Genomic DNA, 14,847 nt, shown 5'->3' with positions numbered 1-14,847 from the left:
TTGCTAGTCTCAGCAAGAGTGGCCTCCTTACGTTGCAAGGATCAGCGCACCATGTCTGCAAAAGTGATTGCAAACTCTTTGTTTTTTAACCCTGAGTTGCTATTGTCAACTCTTAATATAAAACAGTATTCATTAATATGATGACAATATGCTTACAGTTGCACAGAGGAGGAAGGGGAATATCGGCCTGTGGGCAGCAGCGTCTGCTGTTTGCGACAGCAAGCTGCAGGGAGGGGAGGAGGGGGCGGGGGGCATTTGGCACAATTGAGCATCCTGAATGCTTAGTTGCTAATCCTCTCCTGGCCTCTGTGCTCCCAGCGTGCACATGGGAGGAAAGTTGAACATCTCCCCTTGATCCTACCTACATATCGCGGCTCGGTTTGTTTCTGGACTATGTACCAGGACACTCGTCGTAAGTGTTACCTTTTATTGGGGACCAGAAGGTCGATCCACATCAGTAAGCCCTTTGAATATTCACTTAAGGTGAATGTGCCGTAACTGTATACTACGTTGCTTAACCCCTGCACTTCACTGTATCCCTTGATTTGGCGTGCGGTCCTCAAGTTATATATGCATATATACATTCATACAGATGTAGCAAGGGCTACTGCTCCCACTGGCGAGATTTTTTGTTATCCAAGTCATGGAATCCTATGCAAACTCCGTGATATTCTGCACGATAACGCAATGTTCTGCAAGAATAGTAATTAAAAGAAAGTTGGTTGCATCTGCATATAAACACACCATCGCCGGTGCACAGCCATAGTGATTTTATAGACTGCATTCTTGTTGAAAAAGCTCAAATTAGTCTTGTTTATTAGAGATCATAACAGCAATAAGCGTGGACCTACAAGAGCAGTCTATTACCACCCTATGTGTTTCACACCCACAAGACTCTTTGTGTCAGGGAAATATATCTATAGATAGATAGATATATAGATATTTTCTCACCCCCTTGAGAAACGTCGGTTTGAGCGGCTATTCTGTACTACATGCCTAATACAGATTTTTTTGGATTACTGGATCAGAGTGCTGTCTTTTCTTACCGGACGCAAGAATGGTAATATTGTTTACATTATTTGTTTGGGACTAGCACCTGTATTACATTGGATTATTTAGAGTGCCGGCTATGGACTTTCTCTCTATAAATTTATAGATATATATCTAGAATTGTAGACCAGCAAATACACAAAGCCACCAGAATACCAAGAAGTGGTCTCCTTGAGTACAGACAGAAAGAGACAAGCGACAGGGTACCTCTGGTGGTCACATATAACCCACACCTAGAAGCCCTATACAAGATCACCAGGGAACTACAACCCATTGTCCAGGAAGATACAAGACTGCAACAGGTCTTCCCTGAACTACCCTTATTATCATACAGACAACCTCATAATCTCAACAAAATTATGGTGAGGAGTAAAGTATTCAACAGTACAAGACCATGCCAGGACACAAGATGCAAGACCTGCGCAATGCTCCACACAGCAGGCACAATACAAATACCACACAGGAATCTGGAGTACAAAATCAGAGGAAGGTTCACCTGTTCCTCCAGCAATGTTGTGTACATCATCATGTGCAGGAAATGCTCAGGGGGCTGCTACTACATAGGTGAGACGGGACAGGGGCTAAACAAGAGAATGAATCTGCATCACACGCGGAACAAGAGACAGTCCTGTTGGTGAACATTTCTCTGACTCTGGCCATAAGATGAATGATCTGAAGGTGGCCATACTCAAAGGTAATCTTAGAACACCAAAAGAGAGACGGTTGCATGAATACAAATTTATGCAACTGTTCGGGAGACTTAGCAGTGGCCTAAACCGAGTACGCAGCTTCATGAGTCACTATCCTGACACAAGAGAACTCTCTTCCCATGAGTGCTATAGGCCATGTCTATACATACTGTGCTATATCAATGTACACAAAGCTGTCTCTTACACATACAAATGTACAATGTAATTCTACCCCTATGTAATGGTGTGTCCCCCCCCAATCGCATATCAGGGCCATTACTGGGTGTTTGTGGTGCATACCTGCTGGTAACAAGAGGGCTGAGTTGTCCGCGGTAATGTTGGGACACAGGAACAGGCTTCAGGGGTCCATACCCCACATAATACTTAGCAGTGCAGCGCCTCCATCTGCCGTAGGCTTCAGGGATATGGAAGCGATCTCCCACGGTAGAACTGTAACTCTCCTCCCAACTAGATCACACACCAGGCAGGAGGTATATTGCAAAACAGGAACGAGTTTATTACAACTCTTATTGCAGTAATATAGGTACTCAGCAGTCCCTTGCCGGATCACAGTCTCTTCCCTAAGATATCACCGGAAATAGTCCCTGGACAGTCACTACGGGCCTAGGGCACCCACAGCCATTCTAGCTCTTTCCCACCTCCCTTGCTCTTTCCCACCCTCCCTTCCCCGGAGGGAAGAGCACATGGGAAGGCCCCACTCTCAGGTTCCCAGTCGTGACCTGCCTTCCTCATGGGGAAGGACAACAACTAACTTTAGGGCGGTCCTGCCCTTAAGTACAGCCAGAGGCCGGGCATCCCGTTGGCCCAGCCACAACAGGATATGCCACGCCCTGCTGTCACTCAAATGCAGCACCAAAGGATGAAGGGAGAAAACCCCATGATAACTACTGGCAAACCTGTGAACACCAGGGTTTACTGCCAGCCCATTGGGTAGATTTAGTAGCCAGGGGATACCCCGCTACACCTATATACCAATAGGGACCACATAGTTTCTACACACATTAATAGTAATGCAACACCCTCTTACAGTTCTATACCTACCCACACCACTGGTATACACTCCCGCTCCACACACACCTTTTGTAAAGCACTGTATACACTGTGTGCGCTTTATAAATGTATATTTGCACACATACATACACACATACTCTTACATCACTAACATTCAGGGACCATTTACACCTTAAGTTATAAATCGCATACTGCACAGGGGCAGGGGGGATAGGTTTCAGTCACAGATAACATTCCAGGATGCACTGTTTTTAAGTAAAAACCTTTCTTGCTTTATCCATTGTAACACCACCGGAAGAAGAGATCAGTGTATCTCGAAAGCTCGCACAAATAAAAGCATTTCATTAGCCACAGAATGGTATCGTCTATCCATTTCTGATTTTATATATATTGTGACAAACGGCTTACTCCGGGGCTCCGCCGTCTGTCCGGGACTGTTAGAACACGGTCTTTTAGGGTAGGTTAAATGACGAGGTGTCACGTGCTGTTCCTTTAAACAGGCTATGCCTGGTTTATTCAGTCCCAGGCACTGAGACTGCCACAGTGCATACAACAGAAATACAAGCAAAACAAAACCTGCTCACCTGAGCAATAACTTAACTTAGGTTTTCCCTAACTCAGGGTTGAAGTGGCTTTTCCACTTCCAACAACAAAATAAGGAACTTTGCAGTTTTAGACAAAAAAGGAGCAGAATGATTGAACCTGTTTGGGGAGAGGCTTTTCCCCTCTCTGCTTCCAGCAGCCTTCCTGCCTCCAGGCTCTTGGGGAGAGGGAAAAGGAACCAGGAAATCAGTCTTAAATACCTGATTTCTAATTAGCATGACAGGTGACAGAAATCAGGCAGCAGACAAACTCTGGTCTGGATCCCTCATCCCTCAGTTCCAGCACTTGCCAAACTATGGGATGGAGTGCATGTATTATGAGGCTGCACTCCCAGCCTAAACAGGATAGAAACTGTTCAGTATCCTGGGAGCCCTATATATGGAATTTATTACCATCCCCTGGTTTCTGTCACAATATATATATTATATATATATATCTATATACAGTATATATATAAACCATACGATACCGTTTGAAGCATGAGATCATGCATCATCCATGTTCTACCCTCCCTCCATGATGCAGGAATAACAAGTGTAGCCGGGTTTAGTGGTCCCACGGAGCTCTGTCTGCTCGGGAGGTGGGTGCGGCTATTTTGTGAGTCGTGCATGCAGAGCGGAGTAAGGAGTGCAGCATCTATCTTGGTTAGTTCCGCACATGCAGCCGCGGGACTACATGTCCCAGAATCCCTAGAGGGGATGAGATGGAAGTTGGATGTTAGAGGTTTGGCAGATAGGCTTCCTTGAAAAGGTGAGTTTTCAGAATATTTTAATGTCTGAAAGCTGATGTGGTATGTGGTAGGTAAGGTGAGAGTGCTTCTTGTCTTTAATACAGGTTTGAAATATTGCACTATTAGTGTTTTCTTTATCTTTTTATCTATTATTACTGGGTGCCAGGATCACCTAGTCTTACCTGGATTTTGGACCAGGGTCTAACCACAAATACCTATATCCTAGACATTCCATGTGCAATATCATCATTCACATTACACCAATCCACTATACTGCACAATTATTTTTCTTCTTTCTTCACAATTTTTGAACACTGCGCTAGTATCTTTTAGCTTCAAGTTGAGTCTGGCAGCAGCATTTTGGATTGATTGGATTTGGGACAGGCGGACAAGTGGAATACCAACCAGCAGAAGGTTGCAGTAGTCAAGGTGGGACAAGAAGAGTGATTGAATTAGGATTTTAGTTGCATTGTGAGTGAGAAAAGGGCGTATCTTGGAGAAATTTCGTAGGCGGACACTGGAAAACTGTCAGGGACTTAATGGGAGGCATGAAGACAGAAATCAAAGTCAAAGATGACTGACTAGACAGCAGGCTTGAGATGTTAATGAGATTGTGGTGTTATTGACAGTGAGGGAGTTAGTTTTAGTTTCGTTTCCAACATATTAAGCTTCAGGTGGGACATCCAGGAGGAGATTGCAGAGAGACAGTTGGAGGCACAGAACAGAAGAGAGGGGGAGAGGTACATTTGGGTGCCATCAGCATACTGATGATACTGAAAGCCAAAAGAATGTATTAGTTCACCAAGAGAAGAGGTGTAGAGTGAGAAGAGCAGAGGGCCAAGGACAGAGCCTTGTGGGACTCCAGCAGAAAGAGGGAATGAAGTGGAGACACCAGAGAAGCAAACACTGAAGGATCAGTAGGAAAGTTAGGACATGAACCAGGAGACGGTCACAGAGGTCAATAAAGGAGAAGAGGGTGATCGATATTGTCGAAGGCAGCAGAGATATCCAGGAGAATTAGTAAGGAGAAATTACCCTTAAACTTAACTTGTTTGTAGGTCATTGGCCACTTTTGTTAGTATTGTCTCAGTGGTGTGTAGAGGGCTGAAACCAGATTGCAGAGTCAAGCAGGCAGTTGGAGGAGAGAAACTGAATCAAGTGGTTGTATACGTCGCTCAAGTAGCTTGGAGGGAAAGGGGAGAAGAGAGGGCGGCTGGGTCAATAGAGGGTTTCTTTAGAATGGGTGGGATGTGTATATGTTTGAAAGAACATGGAAATATGCCGGAGGTGAGGGAGAGGTTAGAAGCAAGAGTTACAGTGAGGCTTAGTATGCCAGAGAGGGAGCGGCCTAGATGTGAGGGAATAGAATCAAGTGGGCAGTTTGTAGGGTGAGATGATGAGAGGAGCACGGATACCTCGTCCTTAATCACAGAGGAGAAAGGGTATGGGGGGGGGTAGGGGGAGAGGTGTTCCGTGTGAAGATTGACATGAGGAGATGTCATGTCTGATTTAATCTTGTCTGTGAAGTAGATGGCATGGTCTCGGGCTGTGTGGGTAGAATAGGCTGCATGGGCAGTTGGCCGAAGGAAGTTAAAGGTGGCGATAGGCGTTGAGGGATAGAGGACAAAGTTTATATGCGTGAAGAAACCTAGGTTTGCTTGGCAAGAGAGAGGGCTGTGTTATAGGACAAGAGTATGAATTTATAGTGGGATTAACTCAAGTAACGTTCCGCAGTGTGTGAGCACTTTTGGAGGTAGCGGGTAAAGTGTGTGTGCAACGGTTGTGGCTAGGATTGTCGAGAATGGCATGTGGTGGAAGGAGCCATCATGTCTAAGGCTGATGAGAGTATGCTGTCATATAGACAGGTTGCTAGGTCCAGGCAGGAAAGAGTAGAGATGTGAGATAGAAGAGGTTGTAAACAGTTTGAAAATTGGAGGAGGTCTAGAGCGTGTAGGTTTCTATATGTGCTTCTGGAAGTAGGTGCTGTGGAGGGTGAAGAGGGTAGAGTGAGGCTAAAAGTTAGGAGGTAATGGAAGGGCATGTTAGAGGAGTTATTGACAGAGCAGGTGGGAGAAAACCAGGTCGTGTCCACTGCAGTGAGTAGGAGAAGTGGTCCACTGGGAGAGACCATAGGAGGAGGTTAAAGAGATAAGATGGGCAGCTGAAGTAGTAGTGGGATTGCCAATAGGTATGTTAAAGTCTTGCAGGATGGCAGTAGGTGTGTCTGAAGAGAGGATGTGAGGAAGCCAGGCTGCAAAGTTGTCCACAAATTGAGATATAGGTTCAAGGAGACAGATGACAGCAACAGAGGGAAGAGACGGAAAAGCGATGGACAGCATGGACATCGAAGTATGATACGGAGAGGGAGGGAAAAGCATTATAAATAACTTGATTTCGCGTACAGGCCTTTTCACCCAATGGGATTCAAAGCGCTTCACAATTACAGTATAGTGCGCGGTACACAGCACATAGGAATTTTACAGACACAATCTACAGTATGTTTTTGGTGCCTGAGGCTCAGGGACATAAAGTGACTTGCTCAAGCTCTCAAGGAGCTGAAATCCTATATATGTGAATGTGCACACAATTACAACTTATGCCTACAATATAATAATGTTGGAACTATGCACACACACGTAATACTTTTGATGTTATGCTGCTTTAAGGAATGATTGGAAATAAAGCCTCTTTTTGTTCTACCTAAGAAAAACAAGATTTTGTCTGGCTTCTTCCTAAATGTACACACAGTAAGTTCACGGCTTTAGTACAAGGAAACGCTACAAAATAGGAAAAACATGCATGTGGCAAAGAAGACACTTGACCCCAAGACACAAGTCATATGCAACAAAGCCCCCTGAAACTCTGCAAGCTCAGCAACTACCAATCTCTTCCTCAATATCTTTCTATGGCACAGCAAGAATGCAAGGTCACAGCACTCCCTTCCCAGGGTGGACCGATCCATTCACACTGCTGGAGGGGGAGCAATAATGTAAGAACATATTTATTTACACCACAATATCACCAGTACTTTTTGCCGTCCTTGCATTACTATTACAGTGTCTTACAGAAAGTGCATGCACATGTTGCACCTTCTCACCCCCCCGGGCGCCTGTGAAGTTATTGCCCGGTCCGTCCCATGTGACTGAGCAGGACTTTGGACTAGTTCCCTGCAGACTAAAAAACAAGTCGGGTATAAATAGGGCAGAGGAGCCGCCCGAGCAGCAGAGCAGCCGAGCAGCCAGCGCAGGACGAGGGGGCAGCGTAAGCACATATACTTTTACTACTCTGTCTGTGCCACACTGTATCTCACTGTATCTCCTAACCCAGGCAATTCTGTTCTAGCACAGGACAAAGAAGCTCGGTGCATGTTTCTTTGTAACCCTTTAACAATACCCCTTACTATACTGTACGTATTAAAGCTGGCTTATTAAAGCAATAGCATACTTATCATTATTTATATGGATTGCCTAGCACAAAACTAATCAGTGATTGCTGTACCCAGGGAGATGTGCAGAGAATTGTGGGACTGGAGGGGAAATGCCCCTTTTCTTTAATTGTTGCTTATTTTTGGGTGATGTATTGGTTTACAGTAGCTTCAGATCTGGCAACTTTGTCCCGCAGAACTGTTGGAAATGTATACAACTTTTAGATGGAAACAAATGTCCAAACCATCACCTGTAATGTCATTGTTATGACCATAATAATGTTGATAGGTAGCTGTAATAATACAGTGTTATGCAATCTTCTGGCATATTGAGCTCGTTCTGCAGATCTTGTTCCAAGTAATAAACAGGGAGAGGCTTCCAAGTTCTTATCAAGTGCTACCAGCTGCAAAACCAGCGCAGTATTTTATTAAATAATGTTTTTTAAATGGGGGGTTCATTTTCTTGCATAAGTCTAGTTGTGTTATTTGCACCTGGGGAATTTGCATAAAGTGTCCCCTTCTATAGAACATGATCCATAGTAATAATAATAATAAAAAATATATATATATTTATATATCTCTTAAACCATTATTTTTATTAAGTATTTACAGATCTGTATTAAAACAGCAGCAAAAATAACATGAGCAAACACCCTGAATGCAGTCACATTTCACATCTCCCTGTACAGGAGCCCCAACAACCAGAATACTGATATTGAAATAAAACTATCTTTAGGCAGATCCTCTTCTTCCAGTTTCATGGTTTCTGCGCTTGCTTTTTTAACCTCTCCTTCAGTTTGTAGAGTTCATGGCAGCTTCCGCTCTCTCTGGTTTTTATAGAGTAAACAGACTTGGTTTCCCCTATGGAAGAGCACTATGTTTGGGCATGCTTAGTTTAAGTGTGTATTTAGGATAACGTCTTCCTGCTGCACAGCTGTTGAAAATAGATCCCCCACCATACAGTATTTATTAAAGAAATAATCCCAACATTATATTCAAGACCAGGAAACCCACTAAAAAAGACAACAGGGTGATGTATTAAGGCATATTTGGAGCAAAATTGACGCAAGTTGCTTCATTTTCATCTTGCATCTTTTTACGCCTATGTATTGGGGTCTGTTTTGCCCCATGTGTATCAGCTGGTGATTTGGGGAGTGTCAATAGAAGTGTTAGGGAGGAGTTACATGACGCACAGATTATAATGAGATTTATTAAATGCCTCTCCTTTTGTCACATTTTTTTCTTGTATTTGTGCCATAAATATCTGCCAGGGATGAGCCGAGGTAAACCATTCTGGCTAACGATTGGCATCAAATTTCTTGCGTCACTTTCTTACATTTGACACAAATTAATAAACACATAATCCCAGCAAACTAACCCCAGATCCCACCACATTATCTCTCTCTCTAGGAGTGCTACTGAGCGTGGCCAAATGTATACAACAATAGACAAAAATACCTAATGCTACATCCAGTGTGACAACATACATAGTTAAATACTTCAATGTTGGTATTCTCATGAGTAAGGGTTATTTAGTTAAACCCTCTGGCCAAAGCATTATAAGCCTGGAGCTACTTCACGGCATGACCAATATGCAGGTCCTAACCCTACCTGTGAAAATTCTCATTTACCTCTGCTGTAGAAGGAGAATGGCTTCAATGGACCTGCACAGGTCATGCCGTTAAGTGGCTGCAGGCTTATAACCCTTTGAGCGAGTGGATTTTGTGAGGTGGCGGCTGGACTGACTCAATATGTTAGCGGAAGAAGAAGCTGTCGGCGGGAGAAGACGATCAGCAGAGCAGCAGGAGCTCTGAAAAGCCACTGAAAACTTCTGGGTCGGTCCACAGCCAGCTTTTCTCCTGCTGCTCACATGGATATGAATACCCTCCTGCTTCCGCTGCCGACTTCTCGCCATGTAATGCCTCCTGCTGACATGGCGATCGTCTTCTCTCGCTGCCAGCGTCTTCTTCCGCACCCGTCTTGAGTCAGTCCTGCCGCCGCCTAGCCAGCTCATAAAATCTACTCGCCCCGGGCGAGTGGATTTGTCAACATGGTGAGAAGTCAGTGAACACAGAGTTAACAGTAAACTGTGCATTGACTTCAATTTACTTGACTAGAAATTGATACACCAATAACTCTGCTTGTCAGTTTAATGAACAGGGAGCCTAATGTTCAACAGTGTTGTGCTTGTATTAAGGATCTTGTGCAAGAGAACTTGCAGCTTTGCTATTCATAACAACACATTAAAGGACCAGTTTTGTTTTTATCTACTAGCCTAGACATGTAAACAACATGAGATGCAACTAAACCAGGCGTGGGCAACTCCAGTCCTCAAGGGCCACCAACAGGTCAGGGTTTCCGGATATCTCTGCTTCAGCACAGATGGCACAGTCAAAGACTGAACTTCAACCTGCGACAAAGCAGGGATATCCTGAAAACCTGACCTGTTGTTGGCCCTTGAGGGCTGAGTTGCCCACGCCTGAACTACACAGCAGTGGACAGTATTTTTTTTGTTCTCAAATTATATTTGAAAAGTTAGGACTAGACACCCACAATATGTATGTTAGTCAAATGCTTTACATTGGTATCTATACGTTACTCTTAATTGTAATATTTTACTTCACTTGGGAAAGATTACTCTAAACAGATTTTTTTCTGCCCTCCCCCCCCCCTCCATGTTTCAACTCATGTCTCCATGTATAAATGTTATTTTATTAACTCAAGCATGACAATATTTACCCTCTATTTCTCTTGTAGGTGAAGTCCAACCATGTGGAAGGGCTTTGGTCTTGTCCTGGCTCTCTGTCTCCTTCCTAGGGGAGGGGCGGAGAGCCAGGGTCAAGGCTCCCGATGTAAGGAGCCACCAGACTGGAGCATAGGCGATGACAGCCCAATGCTCACATCGGCTGGTTCGGTGACGGTTGTGGCACTTCTTCAGGCCAGCTGATATTTATGCCTGCTGCAGGCTTCCAGGTTTGGCTTTCTTCTTTTCATTTATTTGCAACAACCTTCTTCCATCCTGCTGCCTTAAAGCTGCAGACCAAGCAATATCCTACATGTGTGTGTTTTTTAATACATCAGTTATGTACTATGAGAACCTACTTGTAGTATTTTTTTATAAACAACTATGAATGACATTTTTAATGTATTATGTAACAAGCTTTTTTTGTTTCAACCATTTACAAAGTCACACCCCCTTCCTCTTCTGAAACAGGCTCTGGCACACCCCTTTTTGAGTCCTTCCCTCTCTCTAGCAGTGCACCAATTGTATCTAGCCTGGTCACATGATCTTCACCACAGAATTTTATATTAATATGCAAATGCATTCCACTGACTGCTGAATACTCCTACAGCCATTTAGTGAACACCCAAGCTGAATCTTTGCCTGTCGATCACAGGAGAACGGATCGGTCGGCAACTTAGTTAATTAGTTATCAATGTGTGGATTGTATTGATGCATGTATTAAAGGGGGAAACAATACATTAAAAAAAAACTGGACTGCTGCTTTAAAGTGAGTCACTTAGAACGGGTGAGCAAACTGGGGGGCTGTGGATTTTTCTGGGGGTCGCGGGCAGTTGCAGAGGTCCCGTGCTCTTCCCCCAGGCCTTTGAATGAAATGCCGGGGGATTGCGTGAGGCCTCTGCAACAATCAAACACCGGGATTCAAACATGGCCGCGGGTCATGTGACATGACATCACAGGCGTCAAATGATGCCACGCCACGGTTACATGACCTGACGTCACATGACCCCAGAGCGTCATTTGACGCAGCTGCCAGGTAGGATTGGGGGGGGGGGGATTCCGGAGCAGGCAGACGGGGGCGGAGCAGGAAAAGTTTGCGCTTCCCTGACTTAGATCATGCTGCTTTCAGGCCAAAGCTTTATGAGGCCGAAAATCCTTTTTAATCGATCAGCAGTAAGGTGTGTGTGGTGTGTGGTGTGTGGTGTGTGTGTATTTTTTTCCCCGTTATTTATGTAGACATTTCGATTTTTTTTTTTGTTAGCTGTTGAAGACCTTTTCAAAAGTTTGACATCCAGTTATCACTGTATGTGTATGGGGCATATGTATCTAGCCAAAAGTGGGAGCCATTCTGGGGCAAAATAACTGCACTGTGTGGATCAAAGAAAAAAGTCCCATTGAAATCCATAGGTTTTTTTTTTCTTTGACACATCTTGTGTAGTTCCCCTCCTCTCTCCCCCCCCCCCCCCAGTATTGCTCCACTTTTGTCTTGAAATATAGACCCCTATGTGTTTTCTATTTTATGTCAATGTATTTGTAATGTTGATTAATTTAGTTTCTAAATATTGCACCAATTTAGACAGGAACCATAGCCCAACTGAGCTTCAATTACATAAGTAAAAGGGCAGGAAATTTATATATTAATGGGATTAAGGCAGTGAATAAATACTGTAGGTTTCCTCCATACTTAAACTGGTAAAAGACATCTACATCATTTTTTTTTCTCCTGTGAGTAAAGTTGTATTAGTACCAGTGTGTTCTAGAACTATTATAAATGACATTCTGTTGCTCGCCAAATGTATTCAAATAACATACCACAGTAATGGCTTAATGGGGCCCCAATATGAGTAATTGTAAATGTTCATCTTTTAGATTGGAGGATCTGCGGTTGAAAATGGAGAACGAAGGCTTGGTGAACATATCCTATGTTGTGGTTAATCACCAGGGAAAGCATTCTCAAGTAAAATATGACCTTCTAAAATCTAAGGTCTCTGCGCACATTCCAGTGTATCAACAACATGAAAACCAGCCTGATGTCTGGAGCCTACTGAAAGGAAACAAGGATGATTTTTTCATTTATGATAGGTTTGTATTAAGACCAAACTATAGTAATTTGAGTTTGTCAAAGACATCTGTACCTACATCTACTTTTTTTTTTTTTTTTTAGCTTTTTGTTGTTTTAGTTTTAACCTATTATTGCAATTCAAAATAGTTTGTGTACGCAGCATGTACTCTCTCCCCCCACGCCCGTCCCACTGCAGATGACAACTTTGATGCATACCACCTTTAGTATTTCCAATGCTTTCGTTTGTCACAAAAGGTGGCATGTAATAATAAAAAAAAGTATTATTGGAGGCAATAAGTAAATTGTGTTTGATAATGAAGAGTATTTCCTTTAAAAATAAAATAAAAAAAGTTTCTGCCCCTAGGTGGGAAGTAGGGGGTCTCCGGGGCTGAACTGCGTTCATTTTAGCTCTGGGGACCCCCGACTTCCTGTGATACCTCAACAGGTGATGCCAGTATCTCCTTATGTAAAAATGTTGTAATTCGGTTCTTATTTATTCATTTTGTTTTTTCTTTTAAGGTGTGGGCGCTTGGTACAACACCTCGAGTTACCTTACACGTTTTTGAGTTTCCCATACGTGGAGGAAGCAATTAAGATTGCATACTGTGAAAACAAATGTGGGAGCTGTAAAAATGAGGTATTTTGTTAACTTTCTGCATTTTCATACAGACACATTAAATACAGACTTCAAATGGTAGCCATGATGTCTACTATATGTATGTACACTATGTATGTTCCAAGATATATAGATAAATAGATTTATATCTATCATATATGAAAAATCTTGCATTTTCAAAGTGTAATCCCTGATAACCTATATTTGTCTAGGAAATAACTGGCATTTTCTCTATAGGAATGAATACTTTTGCTGTCTATTACTTAATATACATATAGTAAATTACCAAAGGATAACACATTTGAAAATATTTGTAACAATGCTTTCCTGTGACTAAAGAGGTTCTTGTGAGATTGCATATTTGGAACTGTTATATTTCCTTAGCCCCAGGAATTAGGAAAATTTCTAGCTTTTAACTGGAAACTAAGAGACCTGTGTAATGTGAGCCTGCAGAAGTGAATTCTTCTGTAGAAAATTGCCATTTTTATTACTTAAAACTTTTATTAAGGGATAACATTTTTGTTAATAGGTTTGAAGCAGGTGATCCTTGGAGCTGAGCAAGGTTAATTCCAGCTCCCTCCCTCTGCTTCCTGAGAAGCTTACCTTTGTAGGTGCGGCCATGATTCCTAAACCTCCCGTGGGCCAATAGGAAGCTGCAACAGATGACATTGCGGCTTCCTATTGGCTCCTGTGCATCAAAGATTTTTAACCACCAATTTGTTCAGCGATGTGATGCTTCCTGTAGCACTTTTTGGAGACCCCCAAAAAGAAATCAAAACAACCCAGGGTGGAACTGCACCTTTACAACATTTTTACATTTTTATAAAAATACTAATACTAAAAATTCAAGTAGTACCTGAAAAGCATTGCTTTATCACTAAGGATATCTCTGCTGTGTAAACATTTTTTTTTATTATTAATAACCTTATTAATCTCCGTGAATAATCTCCATTCCTTTAGACCCCAGTTGTTGAGGACGTATGCAAAATCAAACCTGAGGACCAGCCAACGGAGGACAAACCAGTTGAAGAGCCAATTGAGAAACCCAGCCAACGCAAAAATCATCACAGACAGAATCAAAATAAGCACAGGCATCAGCAACAGGAGGGAGATATTGTGATAGATAACAGACAGGCTCCTAATCAGCAAAGGGGTCATGGGCACGGGCATCACCACAATGAAGACCAAGTGGTAGAAGATCAAAATCGTCAATCTGGTCAAGTGTTACGACCACATTCTCGTAATCACCACAGCCGGGTTGCAGGTCGTCATGGTCTGGGACCAAGGGTTGTGGAAACTGTACCTCAGAGGGAGGTTATTTTTGTCCCACAAAGAGAAGCAGATATTGCTGCACTAGATAGAAAGCCTTGAAAAAAGATTAAAAGTTGTAAAAAGCAGTACCTATGAGACTGGGAAGAGGAGGCAGGGATAGTCACTAACAGCTGATGCTGACACTGCCGACAGCTGTCATTTGAGACATCAAAAAATGATATCACCTGACAGTGTAAGGGGGTCCTCCCAGCTTCATGTAGGTGACACGAGCAGCGGTCGGACAATCTTCCCGAGTCCTGACAGTGACGTGTGCCTTCAGCTGCATGACATCCAGCAGGCTTGACTGATGACGAAATACCCACAGGTCCAGAATCTGCTGTCGCTTGACAGTGACCAACAGAGACAGGAGACTGACAATGAAAGGAACTGACTGTGTAAATTCTTAATCTAAACCGTTAAGAGGTTTACTGTTCAGTATCCCTAGTATGCATTGCCAGAGTTAAAACTATATTACTATGATTGATCTGCTAAGACACGCGTTCATATTTACCAAGCAGTCTTCTGCCATAATGCACCTTCCAGTAATGGAGGACACCTAACAGCTCATTCAGGTCAATAACCTGTAA

At 43.1% G+C, this 14,847-nt stretch overlaps 2 protein-coding genes across 4 annotated transcripts in view; one reads left to right on the top strand and one right to left on the bottom strand.

The window, feature by feature from the left end:
* Nucleotides 1–7,208: 7,208 nt before the first annotated feature.
* The window catches only part of SELENOP (selenoprotein P), an 8,499-nt gene continuing 860 nt past the window's right edge, over nt 7,209–14,847 (top strand). Inside the window, exons 1-5 of the mRNA XM_075588867.1 lie at nt 7,209–7,365; nt 10,286–10,501; nt 12,141–12,353; nt 12,853–12,970; nt 13,910–14,847. The exon at nt 13,910–14,847 is cut by the window's right edge and continues 860 nt beyond it. Of these exons, the coding sequence (XP_075444982.1) occupies nt 10,299–10,501; nt 12,141–12,353; nt 12,853–12,970; nt 13,910–14,548 (1,173 nt within the window). The 5' untranslated portion in view covers nt 7,209–7,365; nt 10,286–10,298 and the 3' untranslated portion in view covers nt 14,549–14,847. The remainder of the gene's footprint in view (nt 7,366–10,285; nt 10,502–12,140; nt 12,354–12,852; nt 12,971–13,909) is intronic.
* CCDC152 (coiled-coil domain containing 152) overlaps nt 14,284–14,847 on the bottom strand; it is a 63,531-nt gene continuing 62,967 nt past the window's right edge. For all 3 annotated transcript variants that reach the window (XM_075588879.1, XM_075588896.1, XM_075588888.1), the window contains exon 9: nt 14,284–14,847. This exon is cut by the window's right edge and continues 1,057 nt beyond it. The gene's annotated coding sequence lies outside the window, so the exon portion shown is untranslated.

The sequence above is a fragment of the Ascaphus truei genome, chromosome 1 (genome assembly GCF_040206685.1).
Source record: "Ascaphus truei isolate aAscTru1 chromosome 1, aAscTru1.hap1, whole genome shotgun sequence".
Lineage (NCBI taxonomy): Eukaryota > Metazoa > Chordata > Amphibia > Anura > Ascaphidae > Ascaphus > Ascaphus truei.
This window is presented reverse-complemented; position numbering and strand designations above follow the sequence as displayed.